The sequence below is a fragment of the Prenolepis imparis genome, unplaced genomic scaffold (genome assembly GCF_030444845.1).
Source record: "Prenolepis imparis isolate NDT839.2.m4 unplaced genomic scaffold, iyPreImpa1.0 SCAF_12, whole genome shotgun sequence".
NCBI lineage: Eukaryota > Metazoa > Arthropoda > Insecta > Hymenoptera > Formicidae > Prenolepis > Prenolepis imparis.
Window position 1 is genome coordinate 2,992,334 of NW_028141170.1, and position 22,963 is coordinate 3,015,296.

A 22,963-nucleotide genomic window follows, 5' to 3' on the forward strand; every position below is an offset into this window, starting at 1 on the left:
ATTCGTCAATTTTGGTCACGTGACGTCTTTTGCCGCTAAAAATGAGCGTCGAGCGTCAGCATGAAAAGGCACCTTAAGAGAGTGATGTATGTAATATATATATATATATATATACATACACACATATTATATCGAGATATATAGTATTAAATCACATGGAAAATGAATATAGTGTATCAAAAGATTAATAAATTTTATTATTATATATATGTAATATTAATATACGTGCTTAATTGCTAGTACGAGAAAAAATAAAAATCTATATAGACTTAAAAGTGCCCTCTAACCTCTAGGCGCCTTTCATTTAAGCACGAGCCTGCAAAGTAGTCACATGGTTCGTTTGGTGCAGATCAAGTCAGGTTAGGAGAAATATGTTTAAAGAGGTTATAACACCTTTTGCTTGTTTTTTATTACACGAGATAATAAATATAAGATTATTATAACAAAACAGAGATCGATACAATAATCTCATAAGATCGTTGCAATTCAACGTTAGTTTTTGAATTTACATTTCAATAAGTTTGTATATATATATATATATATATATATATATACACCAATAAGAACAGAGAATAGATATTTTTCTATCGTTATCGCTATTCCTATCGCTATCGCTTAGCATTGTGTTCCCAGCTTAAAAGACATACATATAACATAAAAGTAGATTATCATCGATTCGAAATATTCCTAAATTGATCGAAGAAGAGAAAATGATTTCGGTGCGTCGTTTTACCGGTTTGCGACATGCGAATTTTGGTCTCGCGAATCACGCTAATAAAATTGTGAATGTGAATTATGCGTCAAACTATTGCAAGATCGACGAGAATATCTTCGGATTAAATAACGAACAGAGAGAGGTTAGAGACAGATCTGCTTTATATCATGTAGCACTGACGAGGTACCTCGTCAGTGCATGTAGTCTTTCATCTGCTGTGTCATTTAAATTATTCATATCGCGCATGCCATCGCTTAATTTATATTCGAATTTGTATCTATATAAAATGCATGTGCATATAAAAAATATCATATATCAGCATATATTGATTACTGTGCTTTTGCAATCACGTCGACGTTATCATAATTAGATAATTTGAAAGTCATCTTCTGTTCCGCTTCGAAGCGAAAATAACATCAAACGGAATGCACCACGAATTCAACGTGCGTTCCGAATTAGGATGCATTCCGTTTGACACTTTCGTTTCGAAATGATTGGTGAATCAATCTGGGACTCGATTCTTGAATTCACTCGCGAGTGAAACGTATACGCAAATTCGGCTCTTACAGAAAAGTTGCAAGTTGATTGGCTATCGCATGGCTTTTAGCCAATTAACTTGCAACTTTTCTGTAAGCCGAATTTGTGCATACGTTTCTCTTGCGAATGAATTCAAGAATCGAGCCCCAGGATTAAGAACATATCTTGCGCTTCGAAGCGAATATAATAGCGTCGCATCTATGTATACAACATATACATAGTGGTACCACGCAATCTGTGTTGCTTGTAAGCAGGCGTTCTCTCATCGGTGATAGGTGTTTTTTTTTATTTTATAATTAGAGAAGATCAACGAAATTTGTTTCAATATTCTTTTGTATATAAATTATATTCGCTTAGGGTGTAATATCTATTATTTATTGAGGTATACCATTTTTTTATTAATTTAATAACTTTATGATAATAAATTAACATTCATATCTTATCCTTCCTTTCTCTTAAACTGTACTTCAAATTTTCTGTATTGTTAAATTAATTTAATAATCGTCATTCTTTTTCCAGCTTCGCTCGCTCGTTTTCAATTTCGCGCAGAAGAAGCTGGCGCCTAAAGCTGCCGAGATTGACAAGAAAAATAATTTCGATGAATTGAGAGTAAGTAACTCTTGTATAAGAAATTTAAAACATCTAAAATTAAGAAAATCTAAATCGCAAATTGCAACACGCGCAAATTAAATTAATTAATTTTTTGTATAAAATCGAATCGCTCAAAATAATAATTTTGATATAAAAATGATACAAATATAGACATTCTGGAGAGAATTGGGAAAATTGGGCCTGCTGGGAATCACGGCGAAGCCGGAATATGGCGGTACAGGCGGCACCTATCTCGATCACATAATTATCCTCGAGGAATTGAGCAGAGCGTCGGGTGCTATTGCTCTCAGTTATGGTGCACATTCGAATCTCTGCGTTAATCAAATCCACAGAAATGGCACGGAGGAGCAAAAGCACAAATACTTGCCCAAGGTAAAACTCGTTTCGATATACAGCGTGTATATATGCATCATCTGATGTATAATATCATAAAAAAATACTTTGATATATAAATATCTTAGTAATATAAATAAATTTCACAAAAAATATAATTATATTTAATAGAAAAATTTTATAAAAATTACTACAAATGAAACGCTTTCACGTGGATCAAAAAGTATACAAACATCTTTATCTGTAAACTTACAAATTCGCATCGATTTAGCGAATTCGCTCACGCATCAATAATATAATAATCAATAAATAATATAAATATATCATTGATATATTTATATCATTTGTGATATATTTATATTATTATTATTAATAATTGCGTGAAATTCTTCAGCTGTGCAGCGGTGAACACATAGGCGCGCTGGCGATGTCGGAACCGGGATCCGGATCCGATGTGATCTCCATGAAATTACGAGCTGAAAAGAAGAACGATTATTACATACTGAACGGCAATAAATTTTGGATTACCAATGGCCCGGACGCGGATACTTTGGTCGTCTACGCGAAAACCGACCCGAACGCGGACAAGTCGCAACACGGTATCACCGCCTTCATCGTCGAGAGTGCTACAGAAGGATTTAGCACGGCGCAAAAGTTGGACAAGCTAGGAATGCGCGGTTCCAACACTTGCGAATTAATTTTCGAGGATTGTAAAATTCCGGGTGAGTAGATATCCGAGCGAGAGATGCGAATATAGTATATAATATTATTTTATATACTATATATACTATATTATATATAATATTTTAATGTTATACGATATATATATATATATATATATATAATTATGTTATCGTTGTTAAAATTACAGCTGCCAACGTTCTAGGAGAAGTTAATAAGGGCGTTTATGTTCTGCTTAGCGGATTGGATTTGGAACGATTAGTATTGGCCGCTGGACCTGTAGGGTAAGTACTTAAAAAATATTGAAAGATATAATGCACAATTTTATTTGAAAATCTACTTTTCGTTTTTTCTTCATGAGTATTTATATGCTTTATTATATGCTTTATATTTTATTAAAGCAGACTTTGAAATGGTTATTGAATGCATTTTTTATAATCGGTCAAAATAAGAATTATATTTTCTTAATATTTAATATGCAAATTGTATATAATTGTATACGTATGCGTGTTTCACAAAAGGATATGATAGATCTTAAGAATTTTTATTCTTAAAGATTATTTTCGTTTTGAGAATATCGATCGATAAATGTTTACACTTTTTATTTCGATCGTAAACAAGTGTTTATCAGAAGATGTGCAATAAGAACGCAACTTTTAGACTTCTACAAGCTTCTTGCGACATCGCTTTTGAATACGCTCATACGCGAAAGCAATTCGACCAATATCTCGCGCAATTTCAAATGATACAGGTAAGATCACACGTTTTACCTTTGGAAATTATTATTAATATTATCTGACGCCCTCTAATCACGCTTCAGGCAAAGATTGCGGACATGTACATGACTTTAACCGCGAGCAGGAATTACTTGTATTCCGTCGCGAGATCTTGCGATGCTGGTCACACGAATCGTAAGGATTGCGCCGCGGTGTTGTTATTTTGTACCGAGAATGCCGTGAAAGCAGCAATGAATGCCATGCAGATACTTGGTAAATTATTTATCGAACGCAAGAAAATAGTATAAGCCATGAGACAAGAATTTTGTATTAATATCTAATATATTTATCTATCTTTCTATTTTTTTAATCGTTTCACAGGCGGTAATGGATACATCAATGATTATGTGACGGGAAGATTATTGCGAGACGCGAAGCTTTATGACGTCGGCGGGGGTACCAATGAAATACGACGATTGGTCATCAGCCGTGCAATCACTCAGGAATACCTGTAACACAAAGAAATTTACAGTCTGCGTCGATCTGGATTTTATAATAATTTATGACATATAATCCTCATCAATGGCGAGGTAACATCTATATTTGTGAAACTAAAAACTGATACGCTCTCTGTCAAGATAAGCAATTAGCAGCAAATGCTGTTGCATTTCAATAGCAATGTCGAATTATTCATGCAATATTACCATGACAATCATATATATATTATTCGAACTCGAGCTATTCACAATTACAACAATCTTTTTTAGATATTTTTCTAGAATAGATGTGTCACTATTTTTGTATACGTTATTATTTTTTATCTGCATTATATTTTAAACTTTAAACTTTTTTTATATCTATATATTATATTTTATAATAATATAATAAATATGTATATTTCTGATATCAGTAATTGCCATGAATTCACAGGATACGGAATTATTCTCAGGGTTTTTTTTACATCTCGTAGCATATAATTAACCGGTGATTCATAATGAATTGTCGCTAATTGCCAATGTCGCACATAATTCTAATGATCGTATAAATTAAGATAAAGTGAGTCACTAGAACGAAGACCGTGATTAACTAACCTTTCGCACTATAGGTTGCTAATTTAAGTCGTATAACGCGTATAGGCGTGTTCTCTTCTCTTTTCATCTCTCATTCTTTCTTTCTCCCATCTCCGGATCTAGTTAATCACAGCCAAATTAATTACATCGATCTGCACAGGGGAGAAGTTTCTCGCCGTCCGTGAACGTCGTACGGCGGAAGAGAAGCGCGAGTGTCTCAGCAGGAATAAGCGAGGGAAAAGCGATAGGACAGGATAGGATAAACAGATTTTAACGAATCGAGGATGGCTCTTAAGTTCTCCATAGGCCACTTTTACGAGACCTATGTGAGTACGATTTGAAAGAAGTCGTTCCTTAATTCTCTTGTGAATTCCTTGTCGCCTCTTAATTTTCTTGTAAATTACAGTTCGATTATACTGTTTTTCAGATCTTTCATCTTTATTAATTCTGACAAATTTTCTTCGATGGATTTAAATTTTTGCTTTGTGAGAAATTAAAGCTACATTTAATTGGGTAATACAATTATTTAATAATTTATTACATGTTTAATTAAATAATTTTGATGATAGCAATCGGAGAAATTTTAGTATTGAAAATCAAGTGACCTCAGCAAATTGAATCTTTTAAAGATATAAATAAATTATCTAATCTTTTATTAATTTTAAATAGAGTTTTAGACTTTCTTTCTTTTTAGATTTTCTTATTGTTTAATATTGAAAATTAATAAATATGTAGATAATGAGCATAAAATGTGTCAAAGAATCTATCGGAATTTGGTATGATGAAATATAACTTTTGTACTTTAATTCCTTCTTTCTTTTTTTCTCATAAACTTTTCATATACTGTTTTATATGTTTGTTATATGTTTTATATATGTCTGTCCTATTTACAGATCGTTTATGAAACATATATATTTAAAATGTGTTTTGTATCGTTAAGATGTAAAGTTACACTATTGTGACGTATGAATTTTATTCATCAGGAAATTTTTATCTTGTCTCTCCCTGATGTTTACTATTTATTATTTTATTTGCGTATAAATTCTATTTTATATTATATCATCTTTCAATTTCCGCAAATTATCGGATTAAATATGATACAATACCGTATACGATGTTGCGTATCATTGCAGAATTAAAGCTATATTTTTTTGTTCTATAGTTTTCTTTTTTAAGTTCAACAAGCTGGCATGTGTTTACAAACCGCTTCTCCTAGGAAAATTGCATATGATCCGAGCAAATTAATCTCTGTATGAAATCACGTATAAATTAACAAGAAATAAATTTTACGATTGAAAGATTTATCTCTTGTTAATTTACGTCTTTTTACTTTTATACTTTTTACTTCAAAAATTGTAAGAGATTGACATTTCCAGAAAACAGGAAAATAGAAATGCGATAGAAAAATGGGAACTTCTTCATTAGTTCTTCAGATGCTCTCTCATCTATATCTTCAAAGATTCTTTCGCGATGTCCTTCGCGGATGCAAAGATTGCATCTCTCTCCCAAAAGTCTCGGGATCTATAATGTATTTACGCTCGCACGCATGCACGCACGCACACGACGGACGCCAAAGAAATGAGTGCAAGTCGGATCACCAGAACAATACATCGGCGCAGTATGCCAACTCGAAATGGGGCCAGAATAGCGAAGAGACAGAAGGAAAGAGAGAGAGAGACTAAATCTGCGATAGTCTCTGTTTTAGAGTTAGGCAACTAAGGTTCTTTCTCTCTCTCTCTCTCTCTTTATCTATCTTTTCCTCTCTCGTGGCTCAGGGCTCTGTCAAAGTCGGCATATAGTCGGCAAGTGCTACAGCTGCAGCTACTATCTCAGTAGTGTAGCAGAGAGCGACCACGATCCGGGAGACCTATCGCTCGCGCCGTTTTCGCGCGACATCTTATTTTCTTCTTCTGTGAAAATCCTTCTTCTCTCTTGTGAGAGTCTCTCTTCATTCTGCTCACGTAGTGCATCTCGTGATTGATTGATTGATTGATTAGGTGCTTGTTGTCGTGGTAGTTGTTTGTTGTTGTTATTGGTGGTGGTGGATTAACTGGACCGAGTTTAGAGCATGACGAGAAGGCACACGGTGATCGTGAAGCTCAAGAGATCCAGCACAGGCAGGCCTTGGGGCATAAGAATCGCTGGAGGCGCCGATTTGGACACACCGATCATTGTCACCCGCGTGAGTCTTCTTCTTCTTCTCGATTTAATTCCGATTCCTTCTTGTCTTCCATTAATTTTCAGATGAAATTGACAGAATAGCAAGTTGACGAAATGCATTCGTTTTTCAAATGTACTCCAATATCGGACTTTATTCTGGCTCCAAGACATAAAAGAATGATTGTGATCTTTGAAAGAAACGACAACAAATGGTAATAAAAAAGAAAGATAAATTTGAAGAAAACAATAAAAAATAATACATTTTTCAACTATTTTAGCAAAAATGAATTATATTCTATCGATATTATTGTTGTTGACATTTGATAATTGATATTTGATTAATATATTAATGACAGTCAATAAATATATGAAAATTATATAATTTAATGTTTATGATTTACTTGCAATGTTGAAAAACTATTCTTAACGCGTTTTACATATCCTAAACCAAGTTTGCCGAATTACAATATAGAGTATCACTGATCAGCGAATCCAAAACAACATGCGTTAATAAAAAAAAATATATATTAGATATTTTTTTACGTCATTTAATTATGTGAAAAGTTTGATAACATGCCGAAGGGAAGGGTTTATCCATTTCCGGATAATAATTTTTATTCGACAGGAAAAAAAACGAGTCGTCTCCCATTAATAAGGTTTCGTGTCTCGATTTCGGCGTCTACTTACTTGGCTTCGATTTCGCGCTGGCATTTGCAAATCACGAAACAATGAGTGAAGAACGTAACACAATACCATGAACATTTGAAATAGAGAGAAGTAGTAGGCGAGAGGGTTGCCAAGAAATTTTCAAATCAACGGTTCGATCTAGCGCCCGTTGACATTGATACACGATGTGTACCATTTGCTCGCGCGAAAACATGATCTAATGAAGCAAAGAGTCTTTTTGTATATTTTGGGCATAAGTACGTAATATTACATAAATGAAAGATATAGAACCTCCTAATTCACCAGCTTTTATTTAATTCTCTTTTATCTTTTATTTATTTCATTTTTATTTTGCACGAGTAACCAATTCATTTGAGATATTATTTATTATAAAATATTAATTTTTCCTCTCGTAATTTGTCTTATTTTTAATAATATATTCAATCTTTTCCTTATATTTAGCTTTACTATTTATTAAGTTTCCTGATGGATATTAATTTTTCCTTTTAAGAATGCATCTATCATCGAATTTATCTCAGCGAACGAAACAATAAAAATATAATGTGAATAATTTTTTCTTTAAAATATTCGACATGCCATTGTATTAAACCATTCAGAGAATATCCTGCAATTTTTAAAAAGTAAATGTTTAAGATTTTAGTTCTTGTCACGCATTTTCGGTGCTTAAGATCATATCTGGTTGTTTTCTGTTAATAACATTAATGATTTTTGCAAATTATGATAGTATAATAATATAATTGTTGTTGCTAACAATATCGAATCGATATTTCTGTTTGCAGTCGGAGAACGAAGCGCTCCAGAGGGGTGATGTGATCAAGAAGATCGACGATTATGACACGCGCGACATGAGGCATGTAGACGCACAGAACCTTCTCCAAAACTCCGAAACCATAAAGCTAGTCGTCGAAAGGTCTGAGTCGTCGAGAGCCACGACATCATCACGTATTACTACCGACACTACTATGTCACCATCCACAGTTTTCAAGTCGAGCTTTGGCGACGGGGCTGCGGTCACTAGTCTGTCAGAATGCAATATTATTTCTATTATTACGCGTTTCTTGATTGATAATGCCATTGTAATGATATTCGTTGTTGCTACTGCACAATATCGCATTCGCCACTACGTAACGCCGCCGCTAATTATAATTCGCTTTCTCGATTAATTAGTTTTCTTCTTCGCGCAAAGCACAATTGACATTTTCGGCCGCTATCACATTGACCTATACTACTTCACTCTTACACCAACGATCGCCTTTAATCTTTTCTTGAATATCTAATGTTTTTAAAACACTAGTTTTTATCAAATATGAAATAAAAAATTTATTTTCCCGCATACAATTTTAATTTTGTTTTACATATAACATAAATTTTATATATGTGTATATATCATATATGTATATACATATATTCTACTCTAGAATTCTCATCTTTACGCTGTACTATCTCTATTTTTTTTGTTTCAAAAAATCGCGGTCTGTATATTTTAATCTTACTTTATATTATAAATTTTACAAATTTATTTCTTTTATATTTTATCAGAATTATATATTTAATTGCATTTTTTTATCGAAATATATTTATTCATTTTTTTTAGTTGAAGGAATCGTCAAAAATTGCACAGCTCTCTGTATTTTGCAACACGAATGCATTATTTATCGTACGTTATTAATATCGTTCGTAATCTTTTACGTAGGTACAAACAGCAGAAGGAGTATCCTCAAGAATTACCGAAGAGCCCGATTCCGCCGCCTTCAGTTGAGGAATACATACCGACACCGAGCCCCGAATACGGTCTTCGTAGCACGATCGTTTTGCCACATAATCATCGTGATGAGATCCGCGAAGAGAGAGTTCATTTGTCGCAGGTATTTCAAACATACATTTTTTATACGAATATTTATGCGAATATACGAAATTATTCTTATTGAAATAATGAAAAAGATTTTCTCCTTTAAATGAAAATGTGTATAAAAATGATTATAAATCACATATATAGAAATGAGAATAATTAACTTTAAATCGGAATTCTCAATTTAATTTTACAAATAATTACTTGTATAAAATAAGATAAAAATGGAATATAATTTCGTTAAATTTTTAAAATGATGAAAACACTTTCTTCATCTTAAACGAAATCTTGATTATATTAAAGAACTATTAATTTTCTGTTATTCATTGATGTATTTGTCTAAATCTATCTGTCACGACAGATCGATAATGTTCCATAGGAACAATTATATCGAACGGAAATACGTTTCATCGTTGGTTGAAATTAAATTTCTGAACATATGTCGACAATGCAAACTCGCTAGAAAGTTCATTGATCCGCGCGAAGAAACAATCGGCTTTGTTTTCCCGCGTATAAATCAAGATCCGATCGCGATATTTATTTTTCTTATATCCGATTGAAATAGTTTGGACGAGCAGAAACGCGGCGTTGATGTCGAAAGATGATATTCACATGTCTCAGGCCAATTGTTCCTTAGACCTTAGACAATCGATCTAAACAGATATTCCGTGATATACGTAAAAAATGCATTGCAATATGCATTATTGCATTATATACCAGCAGGCGCCAGTATTCTGCTTTGACTGACAGTTTCATGCGAAATTATGCAAGCGAGCACTAAAAGTAGATACTAAATATAGAGACTGTCCCGTCATAACTCTTGTCTCTATCGTTAAAGTCTTTTTTTCTATTTATTTTCAATGCTTCGCGCGTCTATGAAAGAATGGCCAGAACTTGTGAATAATTGCATAAATCAATATAACAAAACCATTCTTATACTCTACGTATCTAAAAATATATATATTTATTAAAGTAATAAAATAATTTTAAAATAATAATTCGGATATGTAAAAAAAAAATATATATTGCAATGTGTGTGTGTATATCATAAAATGTGAATATACAACTGAGCTGTTTGATGTAGGCATGATTTAGAGGCATATATTATTATAAATAAGAACAACGTTTATTCCGATTTCTTAAGTCTGCATCAAAGTGTCTGGCAAGCTTGAATCGGTTTCGAAATAATCCCTTCTTCACTTTGAAACCCAATAACTCATCGTTAGATCATACTAATGGTATAGTGTGACAGGACATTTGTCGCGTTTAACTCGTTCCTCTCGCTTGTTCCGAAACAGTTTATTTAAGCCAACGAAGGCTTCTGGCCTGATTATTGCAGTAAGCTATCGCGTAATGGAGCGTATAAAAATTTAATATAAAGAAATCTATTTACAAGATAATATAGGAAATAAAATCGTAATAAATATATAATTATGTGGAAACACAAAATTATAAAATTAAATAATTTTTTCAATTAATAATCGTATTAAAGTATATTATATTATAGAGTTTCTATCCTTAATTTTTCTAAAATCAAAGATTCTCAATAAGATAAATAACATTACCAAGTTTTGACGTATCATGACTAATTGATCGAATAATTTATAAAGACAGACAAGTCCGCAGACGAATTTTTATTAGCGATTTTAACGGCGATGGCAACGATTTGCAATGCGACAATTTTGAGTGTAGATGTCGTTTGACGGAGTATTTCTCGCTTGTTTTGCGAAAACGATACCGACGAGACTTCGGAAAGGAAAGTCGTCCTCATCTTCGTGTTTATTAGGCGACGTCATTAATCGCGATCGCGTATTGCACTATTCGCCAGCTGCAACGACAGCGGCAACAGGATGCACCGTGCATCGCCACTAGCTAGCGCGAAACGGAGGCACGAAGGGGCCTTTATTCGTGGGAAGTCCGAAGTGTGAATATATTTTTGTTGGCCCGCCCCACGATGCCGGAAAGTACGTCGGTAGAGCCGGTTGCCACACGCTATAAATATCGCTTTTGCATCGAAACCCGCCTCTGCCTGCCCCGATCCGATATACATCCCGCGGATTCAGGACGTCGTCTTCTATACTCTCGCCTCCTATATTCGCTCAGTTACGGATTTGATCCTAAATGTGATCAAATTAATAAAATCTCTTCCTCTTTCGCAACACATCAGACAAAAAACACAATACACGTTAATAACATTTAAATTGAAAATAACTTGAATTTTTTTCCTTTTCCAAGATGACATAAACCTAGAAAGAAGACAATCTGTTATTTTCTAAAGATATTTTTTTAATAAAATTTTTTAAAATTTAAGAACATTTTTTCGTCTTTTTTTTTTTAATGTCACGACTGTTGAATGTCGAAAATGTTCGATCGCGAGAAAGAATGCAGTATGTTCGAAATATTTTGTACGTATTATTTGTATGAATTCATGACAAAAGGAAGAGAAAGATTTACCAGTAAATCTTGGCAATTGAAACGACTCTCTTGTTAATCTCATCGTGAAATTTCGTTGCCAATAAAAACATTTTACGCGATCATCTTGTAGCAATAATCAATTTGTATAGGAAACCTTAGAAGCTATAAACTATGATAAGTAAAACTGAATAAATAAAATTGACTTAAATTTTTAGAAATATTTATATAAAAAAAATATTTTGTAATTCTCTCTTTTTATATGTAATACACTCTTTACGTAATGTTATTTATAAATTTATTTTTGTTTATAAAAGAGGAAGAGAAGATTTCGTTCGCGATTTCGGTGATTTATCTGGTTTCTCAATCAGACAATTCGATTATAATTGCCATCAAATCTGAAATTTCCGAAAAGTATCCAACTAATGACAGTTGAAAGACACCCTTCCAGTGTCAAAGAGTTAAGTATGTGGAAACGAAAGCGAGTGTATTCGAGAGAGGTCTCCGGGAAAGAGCTAGAGAGAGAAGAGTCGCGTGGAAAAGGCCAGAGTTAGTGCCGCCCGCGCTCTCGTCGAGCCAGTAGTGCTTAAGCGCGAATAATCCCGCGAGAGTCGCGAACGAGGGACGACGCGAGCGATATTACGAGAGCCGCGAAAGGGGTTGCCGCGCGAGAAAGGGTGACAAGAGTTTCGAGGAAGAAGGGTGGGAATTGCAAGTAAGTTCCCGCGGGAAGCCTCTCGACGGGACGAGAAGATGCCCGCTTACACGACCGTCTATCGTTACAACATCGAGCATCATCCGAAGGAGGAAGAGGCGGCCGTTTATTGGGTACGAAAGAGGCAAGAGAAAAATTTCGTCGGTTTATTAGAAAGAGATCTCTCTTTAGAGACGGTAAAATTATAGCGAAAACGCGCACGTAGGCGACCGTGTAATCGCGAGGCGAATCTCCCTTGCCCTTGAACGTGGATCTTCCTCGAGAACGCGGCCAAAATGTGCTCGCGGATTTTGTCGCGTGCGAGTGATGAGTATTAAATTGTCATCGCAAAAGTATCATTTCGATATCCGAAGAATATAACTTTTTCATCTTTGCACAGAAAAATTTTCCCCGACAGAATGTATATTTTAGAGTGAAATATATGTATTTACGTAATGTGTGTCAAGACTCAGGATTCAATTTATAGATAAAGCTGTAATTTATAAAATGACTTATTTGATTATTTAATTAATAATATAACATTTTATAATATAATATAAAAAATATAAATTATATATAATTTTATTTGTAAAATTTTATACATATAATTGCAATAATTTTTTTATTACTTACTAATTATTCTTTTTTATTTTCCTTTTATTAGATTAATTTTGTATCTTTTTTTAAAAATTTCTTCTTATTCAAATAAAAGTTATTATTTCTGAGTCACGAGATCTTACAAAATTCATTGTTTTCCATTTGAATGGCATTTATGCGTGGGTTTGCGCTCGCGACAGAATATAAAAACGCACAAAATCGCTTATGTCTCACCGTGTCACCCCTAAAATAAAACTCGATAAAGACGCAAGCTCAACTTCACCGACGTCATACATCGATTATCAAATACCGAAAGCAAATAATAAGATGACCAGACGATCTAGATTTCGCATCGTTCAACCTTGACACGGTATATGACAGGCATAATTGTGTCTACCGAACAATTTCTCGAAGAAAACTTAATTAATTTCCTATATCTTGGGAAAATATATCGAAAAAGAGTCGGATCGGTTGAAAGAAACGTAATCGAGATGAAAGGACGAAATTGCGCGAACGCTAAAGTAAATTGCGCGATGTGCATTAATAACGCGCGATGCAATAAAACACACGTAGGCACAGATCGCAGATGCCGTTCATCGGTATCGCGTTCTATTTTCGTGAACGGGATCTGGGTTACTCGCAAGCACGAAAGGCCGTCATATGTACAAAGACACACCCACATCTCGTGTTTTTCAAACGCACCTTTTATCCGAAAAAAATCTAGATGGCAAAAAATTAATTAGGAGGAAAGAGCGACGTCCTGAAGGTGATGCTTAAGCTTATTAACGATTGATCAGCGAAAATGTTAAAATTAGATACTTTTAAAATTGGATAACTTTTGAAATTTTGTTTACTGAACAACACTCCAGCGAGGATTACACGATTATTTTTGGATGTATGAGTAAGCAGCGATAAAACTCATGCAAGACGTATATCATGTATTACAACTGAAAGGTTTTATCACTTTATTATTTCTTTCGAAAGCATATAAAACATTTAAAAAATTGAGAAACACAAGAATCTAAAATATATATAATATTTTTGCAAAATATTAAACTATGTCTAATTATGATACGTCTAAATATAAATGTCTAAATATGATATTTTTCAATCAATTCGTTTATCCTTAATGTGACAATATTTTTTTTAATTAGAAAGTGATTGGCGATTTTAATATAAATTTAATCTTCGCGTCAAAAATTGAATAAATCGGAATTTATTAATCACGTAATTTCTCAACTTAATTAGAATTTTTTGTTTTATGCGTGCAGTTAATGAAGCTGAAATGTCTGTTCGTTAATGTGTCCCTTGCCAACCTGCTCCAATCGATTTCCAAAGAGTTCAAGTTTCATCTCGCAGCCGCCAAGCAATAAACACTCTGCGAAACAGCTGTTTTGCTCCGTCTGAATATAGTTCGTGGGAGACCTTTTACAAAACGAAGCACGAACGTGCGCGACGCACACAAAAATTCTATACAAAAAAAGAATCTTAAGATAAACAAGAATTTTGTAAAAATCAACGAGATAAATCAATCAAAACTAAACTCAATTAATGATTATTCTATTATTTTTGGAAGAAGATTCAATTTGATTCAGAAATATTAATTATCGTTTAAAAGATATTTTATTATTCCAATTCTCTTTATATTAAAAGAAAAAGGAGAAAAAATATGATATTTTTTTCCTTTCGTTCTTCAACTTTACGGGATGGGATAATACAATTTTTTTATACGTTAACTAATATTCTTTGAGCGAATCAGTCTCCTCAAGATCTATTCTAAATATTTTTATATATTTATAATATGCAGTTTGAAATACAATACATCGAGGCATACATCATCGAGACAAAATGGAAGTAAGATGCCCTTTAGGCATCTTTAATTGCTCCCTTTTCAGTAACCTTCGACGCTTTAATGAGGGACATTTCTCATCCGTTTATTCCCGGAGGAGAAACGTTTCCTGGTTAAAAAATCGCGAATTAAGAGAAATATGCGAGGGAGAGAGAGAAAAAGAGAAAGAGTGATTCTCTCGTGTAACGCGATTCAGGGTGTTCGCGTTATTTTTGCTAGCCGGGGCCTTCATCTATTTCGGGAGAGTCACTAACGGCTCACCCTCCAACATATAATGACGTTCCTGACCCATTTATAATCATCGTAATCGCGCGATTTCACGCCGTGAACGTGAAACGCAAAACTCGCGCGCGAACTTGTCACGACCGCGACCGCGGTTCTAAAATTGTAAAATATGCAGCATTGCAGCATCAACATCGAATAGTGGCAGTAGGCATAAGATGAGAGGTCAAACTCCTTACGAACCATATAAACATTTTGCATTTATTTATATGTATTTTAGAAATGTATTTTTTATTTAATTTAATAGGCCTCGATTCAATTTATTCAATTTATTATTGAACTGTCATTTTCAGCTGGTAATGCGATAATTATATTTCTATAATCGTATTCTAAGATTTCGAGAAGGGGTGCAAAAAGAAAACGTTATCGAAAAGGGTTAATCAATTTTACTGACAAATTGTACTGACAAGTCACTTAGATTGAACGGTATTTATCTATTATATTTCGCAAACTTGACGCGCAATAATTCTGAAGCCAACAACGCGTCGACACGGTCAATTAATTGCCCGTAAATCCCCGCTGCCCTTCAAAAATGACTATTTTTGTAGAAACGGGAAATAAAATGACAGCTTGTTTGTTCGCGAGCAAATTTCACGAACAATTTTTTTACAACTCTCTAAAAGTCGCAGCTATACTTTATTTTTTCGATTCGCGATTTGGCGAAAACCCGTGAGATTTACACGATGGAAGATTAGGAGATTCCGTTTTGCGTTTGTTTTCACGGATGTTTTCAGCAATTCAAATTTGTAAACAGACAACATTCGCATGACGAATCGACGATGCATATGATACCGAATCACGTAATTTCATAATGTCATGCAAAAACGACGGTATGTGATGTAATGATCCGTAACTTGCCAAGCTAAGTTCGCTCGTGGTACAAGAATGCTTTATGTAATTTTCTCATTGTGTGTGCCAGCTAGGCGAAATTTTTGCTTCTTTAGATGCGATCGGTCATCTTCTGATGATATCACTTCCGGTTCACGGTATCGCGCCAAAAATATCGATCAATGTATTAACGCTAGCTGGGAATTATTCGCAATTACGAAAACGGAATATTATCGTTATAGTGAAACGCGTTAATTATTTAATTATTAGTTTGCGATGAAATTTAATAAAAAAGAAAATTTGAAAAGAATCTTTGATCTGTCAAAAAAGTCTCCAATCGATGACATATTATTTGACTGCAAATTATTTTAAAATATTTTTCAAATGTATATCTTAAAAATATAAAATCGCGATGTCTCTGTTGTAACTCATCATTCTTTAAGTCATACCTTGCCTCAATAAATTAATGTCACGAAACGGGATCAATTAATTTAGGATGCGATATCATCATCATCGATTTATTCTCGTCGTTGCTCGGAATTATAGCGACATAAGAAGCACCAGAGATTATAACAAGCCATCTTAATCGCCATGGCCTCTATTGCGGTTTATTTTAGATCTCGTTAGCTAATTGGCATCGCTTCGACAGGATATATTGTCTTATATATAATTTATGCCATTAAACTACCCCATTACTCACATAATTACCGGTATACTTTCACAATGTTAATTGGTCAATGTTAATAATATCCATTGTAAGCAATCATACACAGTGAGAGATTTTATGTATTAATAATACTAAACTCTCTAAAATAATGTAGTAAAATAACGAAATATTGCATCGACAAAATTATGATCTGTCTTCTAGCCCTACCGTACGACTCCTTTGGTCTTGCCAGGTGCTAAGGTCAAGAAGGATGCCTCTCTCGGTGAAAGCTATCTGCGACATCATCCGAATCCGATGATCAGGGCGGCGCCCCATCATTACGATGCGGCTCACCCTGAAGTCGCTATGAAGCAAAAGGTAATGATCCACCGTGGAGGGTCATCCTCCGTTATATCTTTCGATTTCGGCGACATAATACGGAAATAAGTTCATTTTTTAGAGACGCGTTTTTGTCGAATCGGGATCAGTGTGTAATCGGTCCTTTTAAATTGTATCTCTTGTATCTCTCATTAAACGTCGTCTGAGCAGGTGGCGGAAACGGTACTTCAGCGTGTCTTGGGACCGAATGAAGTTCCAAAGGTTTGGATCACACACTTCCGTTTTGCTTTTTTTTTTTTCGTAAGCCGCTTCCGCTTTGAGAAACGACGCTTACGCTCTTTGGATATCCGATATATCCGCAAGAAATTTGAGTTTTGCGGAAGTTTCGTTTTACGAGAATTCTGATCTTACGATTTTTTTCTGCTATAACTAATAACTAATAATAATGATATATTAATGCGATTATTACAGGATTAATTAATACAGGATATCCTGAACTCTTTCGTCTGTAATTATTTATAATCCGAAATAATACTGACGTATCGATTCTATTGCAAATCGATATAGCTTGCACTATCTCCTGTTTAAGTCGATTAAGTCACTAAAGTAACTTACTTAAATAAAGTAACAGAATTTTTTAATTTCAATGGTTAAATTAAACTTAATTTAATTTAATGTAATACGTAATAAACAGTTTTTAATAATAAATTTAATTATTAAAGTAAATCTATATCTTGAATAACATTTACTTTTTACTTAGTATTGTTTGATTATTGGTTGTTACTAATGTGTGGTTCAAAATGTAATTTTGATTGAACCGATCTAAAAATACTTGAACATAATGAAATGATTATGGGTGCCGATTAATTACATTATGACACATCATTTTTTGTAGTAACAGAATTTTATAAATTAAATCTGTGAATCAAAGTTTTTTAGTATCGCGAATTTCCGACATAAAACGGAAACTTGGCAATAGCTAAACATTTATTGTGCCAACATACTAAATATACAGTTATTTTTTGCAGCACTAAAATTGTCATAATGTAATATCGCAGTCACAAGTGACACAACTAGATGACAAATTGTAATAATAGTACACTTTCAGTGGACATTTTGCATAATAATGCGTTATTAATATACTCTGCGCTTATGTTGCACAAAAATTTCAAAATAAAAATAAAAGTACTATAAATAAAATATAATACATATATGTACTATTTTTTTAATTTTAATTGTGTTTTAAAAATAAATATTGAAATAAAAGAAGAAGATTGAAATAAATCTCATTTATGCTTCTGCTTACAAAGTAATAACTCGGTCGTTTTGATCTCAAGCCACAATTATTTTGAGTTTTGTGCGATAATACGGCGAATTATATTGTACAACTATCGTAAACGTGAAATGTCGCTCTTTTAGATTGTCCATAAGCAATTCAACTCGCCGATTGGTCTCTATTCGGAACAAAACATCGCAGACACCATCAAGTGCCAAGCATCTGTCGTACCGTAAGTAGACAATCACTACTTCTGATTGCACTAAGCTCTCCTAACTAGCATTTTTTAATTACTTAAAACGAATTATATATATATTTAACGAATCGCTAATACGCAGTAAAGCTTGCAGCAATCACAGGATAAAATTAATAAACAATTAATAAAAGATTGGCTTTTCCGCTGAATGCCACTCACACACTTTCACAGATAGTTGTCATATAATAAAAATGATAAAAAATTCGATTTTTCATCTTACTTAACAAATTATTAATTCACACGATTCATGACGTCGTAAAAGATAAATTAAAAAAAAAATTGATATAAATTTATTCTTGATAATATCTTCAAAACCAGAGACTGATTTAGAAATTTTTAAATAGTAAAAGAATATATAATTTTATGTATTATATAAATTTTTATCCATAATTTTTATTTATTAATTTTTATATAGCTATGTAATTAAATATATTGTTTACGAAACATTAATCAGTTTCAGATATAATTTTCTGAGGTTTTAGAGATTTATGAAATGCATGAGAAAAAAATGATCTTTTTTGGATATTTTCACGAAGGCTAATTCGGAAAAGATTATCAATTGAAGAATTAAATTGGACTTACTTCGTTCGAGATTGCGCAATCATCGATCTTCCATCGTTCAAAAGAGAAAGGACATTCTGGCTTCTTTCTTTTTCCTATACGGCTCTCGGATTCTCTTGATGATTGATTACTTACGTAGCGGTTTGTTTGTTTTCCAGCATTTTCATAGACTTTTCCTTCCTGAAACAGAAACAGGAAATACAGGAGCAAGCGAAAATCTTGAAAGAGCAGGCCAAGGCCGCCTCCTCGAAGAACGTCTGGCCGCAATTTAATAAGCCAAATTAAAAATTGTCGTAAAAGACGTTCGAGACGTTTTCCGATGCTTCTCACACGTCGGATCTACGACGGCAGAGTTTTCCGATTTTCACATGATTCATTGGGCACGTTCCTTTATTTTACCAAAGTATATTCAATCATATACAATATATACACAGATTATTAAATAAATTATTTCTCAATTGTTAAAGAAATTTACCATAAAGCGTTACAATGAGAAAAATTGTTAATGAATTTGAAAAATAATTAAAGTGCAAAATTGTTAGAAAATTAGGTATTCGTTAAATTTATGGTATCTCGTAAACTGGTTTGTTTTAAAATTAAATTATTTGATCGTTTATTTCCAAAAGTACACACAAATATTTTGTATAGATAATATCAATGTTTTGTTTGATTATATGTATAATTAATTTAATTAATTTTATTGCTGATTGAATTCGATATAGTGAACGTGACTACTGAGTTCCAATTTTTTGAAAAAATGTGCGATTGTTAATTCAAATTAGCTTGCCGTTCATATTGTATAGTGATGAAAGTTATAGGCGCGTTTGGCGAAATTGAGAATTTCGCGCTGCTTTCGCGAATCCGCGCAAAAAGCTTTTTTCTTTAGCGATAGTGAATAAACTCTTGCATGTGGTAGAGTAGTAAATAATCAATAATCAATACAATAGTTGAAAAAAACACGTGAGAATATCTACTAACTTCGATGAGTGTTCGTATGCTTGCATCGTAGATACCGTGCACGAATAGCTCGAGACGACTTTCGGAAATTACGCTTTTGAGAACATATTTTTTAAATATCTTTTTGAATATTGTAGCCGGAGAATTAATAGTCTGAAAATTTTTATATCACTTTTTTTTTTAATATATAATTTAATTTTTTACTCTAATCATGTATTAGAGAATCAAGTATCAGAAAATATAAGCTTTTCAGAAATCTGCAACTTTTTTCTTCGATTTTATTGAATCTTGACAAGAAAATACCATCTCTTTTTAATCTTTCTATTTTTCTACGATATTTTTTTCTCAAAAAGCGTAATTTTCAAAATGTCCGACGAACGCGTTCTTCCTGATCGGATATGCAGATGGAATTTGCACGATGAGGAATTACCGCTTTCTCTCGATTGAACTCGGCTGGAGAACGCGTCTGAAAGTCGTTCTCGAACAAATTAAAGCAAAAAAAAAAAAAAAAATACGTGGACGCATAATTGGCAAATCGTAACCCTGGCCGCTGCTAACCGATCCAGATAGAGAGAAAGATAAAAGTCGCACGAGCGAGAGAAAAAACGAAAGCGAAATTAAAAATCGTTCCTGTGTACACATGCGATACGTGCAGCCTGAAGAAGCCGATGAAGTACGACCCGAGTAAGAGCGAGGCGTACAAGGCCCTGCAAGAGGAGGAACTCGGGGACCAAGTGCAGGAGGTCAGGCAACCGGCTCGCACCGGTGTCTTCACGCCGCAAAAATCGAACAAGGTACATTCTTTTTTTTTTTACATTTTTAAGTGATCAAAATCATACGCCTAATTTAAAATTGATTTTCTTTCTCTTCGACATCAATGTCTTATTTTATAAATTCTTATTTTTCCGACATTTAAATATATTTAAACGTGTTGTAAGGCATAAGAATTGCGTTAAATTGCGATACGACATTTGTTGTACAGATATACCATACTCCACCGAAAAGTCCTGCATACGTGAGTACTCGCGTTTTTTTCGTTTCGATTTCTGATTAATTTAAGACACACAATTTTAAAGAAAATTTGTCAGGCTGAAATACGCATTTTAGCAACGCATTTCTCATTCGCATGTTATATATCGCATGGATTCTATGCAAGAATATTTATCAAATGCTGCAGAGACTATATATATATATATATATATATATATATATATGTTCTCTTTGATTCTCTATCATTATTATATTCATAAAACACATTATAAAATACCATTGAAATTTTTTTTTAAACATGCCATTTAAAATAACTTAATCACACAATGTTTAATTATTCACGCGTTCATCATTATCATTTGCCTCCAAAAAACATTTATTGACCACGTATATTCTATAACGTTACCGAACACAGCCGGACGATGAAACGGCACTGGATTATATAAGTAACTTGGCACGAGGTGTTACTTCTCTTGTGCTTCTTTCTTTTTCGTCTACCGAAGCATCGTGCCAAACCATCTCCTAGTAATAATCGACCGCTGCATTTCACCATTGGGAGATCATGATAGATCCGATACACGCATCTTCTTCTATAAATTTAGAAAAGAAAGACCTCATAATTGTTCGATTATTTCATATTAATATTATCATCACATACATATATTAACTTCAATGCGGATCTGTCATTTAATCGTCACGCGATCGGAGATGTAATTAATCTAATTTTCGGCCTCTGTTTTATTAAGGGTGGATATAGACGTCCCTTCCCTCTCCCTTTTGTTAAGGATTTCACCAACGACTATTAAATTTTTGCAGAAACTTGTACGTGCGTTTTCTATTACTTTTGCATAAAGTGCTTTCGCATAGAGAAATAATTCATAGGACAGATGCTGTTTCACTATATGCTATAACTATCGGGTGTTTTCTTTTTTTTTCTTGTGTAAGGCACGTTAAGTTGCTATAATCGTGCATGTCATCTCACGAGATATAAAATTGTCTTGTCCATATAGCATAAATTAAACTTAGATCATTTATAACATACATTTACAGTTCGGCAATATAGAGTGAATTCAATTTTCAGATAAACGTGCTCGACGACGAAGGCGAGAAGATCCATCAAAGTAATAGTTTCAAAAGGATCATGTACAGTGTGCTGGGACAGACCGATTATTAAAAGCCGAACTGACGCTATAAATTTATTATCATTTATTTATGTTAAATAAATCCATATTTTATTTATTGTACTACGCAATAAACGAATTACGCATGAGAACGAATGTTGAACAGAATCTCTTTTAACTGAGATTAATGGATTATATTTTTTAGAGAAGCGAGATTATATTAAGTGCATATATAGAGTTTACGCTAATTAACGAATTGCACTCGACATTCATTGCTTGACAGGATAAAACAATGCCATGTATTTTTAAGCGTAGTAATTAAATATAGTTACTTTAAAACGCGTCGTTGGTACTCGGGGCTTGCAATCTTATATATTTTACTCGAGATTAATATTTTTTTGCTAGCCTGCACTAAGATAGCTTATTCTCTTCTCTCCGCATCTTGATGTATCTATTTTTTGACGATCTATTTACACACTGTATTATACTTTTAACGTTATGCACAATGAAAAATTAATTTTCACAAAATATATTTTGTCTTATTTTACTTACTTTCCCCCAGATTTTCGTTGAAATTTAAGTCAAAATCAGATCTTTTTTCCAAATTCAAAAACTTCTAATTAATTTCATGTATAATTAAATATATAGATGACAAATTTAAATAAATCAAATATATCGTACATAACATATCAACTTCACATATCACAAAAAAGCATGCAATAAAAGAGAAACAGTTATAAATTTCCTTCTAATTATTTTTAACGTAATATTACGTGTACGTGAAAATTAGTAAGT

General features: G+C 33.2%; 2 protein-coding genes across 6 annotated transcripts; both read left to right on the plus strand.

Moving 5' to 3' along the window:
• The first annotated feature begins 356 nt into the window (after positions 1–356).
• Positions 357–8,361, plus strand: LOC145943720 (isovaleryl-CoA dehydrogenase, mitochondrial). Of its 4 annotated transcripts, none has more exons than XM_083051505.1 (11): positions 357–383; positions 1,772–1,861; positions 2,015–2,236; positions 2,592–2,919; positions 3,069–3,162; positions 3,539–3,629; positions 3,699–3,867; positions 3,976–4,184; positions 4,825–4,990; positions 5,092–5,177; positions 8,291–8,361. In XM_083051505.1, exons 1-8 carry the CDS (start codon positions 372–374, stop codon positions 4,107–4,109), a joined length of 1,140 nt encoding a protein of 379 aa, XP_082907631.1. In that variant the 5' UTR covers positions 357–371; the 3' UTR covers positions 4,110–4,184; positions 4,825–4,990; positions 5,092–5,177; positions 8,291–8,361. The 4 variants fall into 4 exon arrangements, with proteins under 4 accessions (XP_082907631.1, XP_082907629.1, XP_082907628.1 ...); XM_083051503.1 differs by lacking the exon at positions 357–383 and adding an exon at positions 588–857 and having other exon boundaries at positions 4,788–4,990; XM_083051502.1 differs by lacking the exon at positions 357–383 and adding an exon at positions 588–857.
• Positions 8,362–9,016: 655 nt separating this feature from the next.
• On the plus strand, positions 9,017–22,696 carry Zasp66 (PDZ_signaling and DUF4749 domain-containing protein Zasp66). 2 transcript variants are annotated; one of them, XM_083051506.1, is made up of 7 exons: positions 9,017–9,376; positions 16,891–17,046; positions 17,218–17,268; positions 18,427–18,515; positions 20,713–20,851; positions 21,040–21,072; positions 22,129–22,696. In XM_083051506.1, exons 1-7 carry the CDS (start codon positions 9,155–9,157, stop codon positions 22,219–22,221), a joined length of 783 nt encoding a protein of 260 aa, XP_082907632.1. In that variant the 5' UTR covers positions 9,017–9,154; the 3' UTR covers positions 22,222–22,696. The 2 variants fall into 2 exon arrangements, with proteins under 2 accessions (XP_082907632.1, XP_082907633.1); XM_083051507.1 differs by lacking the exon at positions 9,017–9,376 and adding an exon at positions 12,306–12,600.
• The last annotated feature ends 267 nt before the right edge of the window (positions 22,697–22,963 follow it).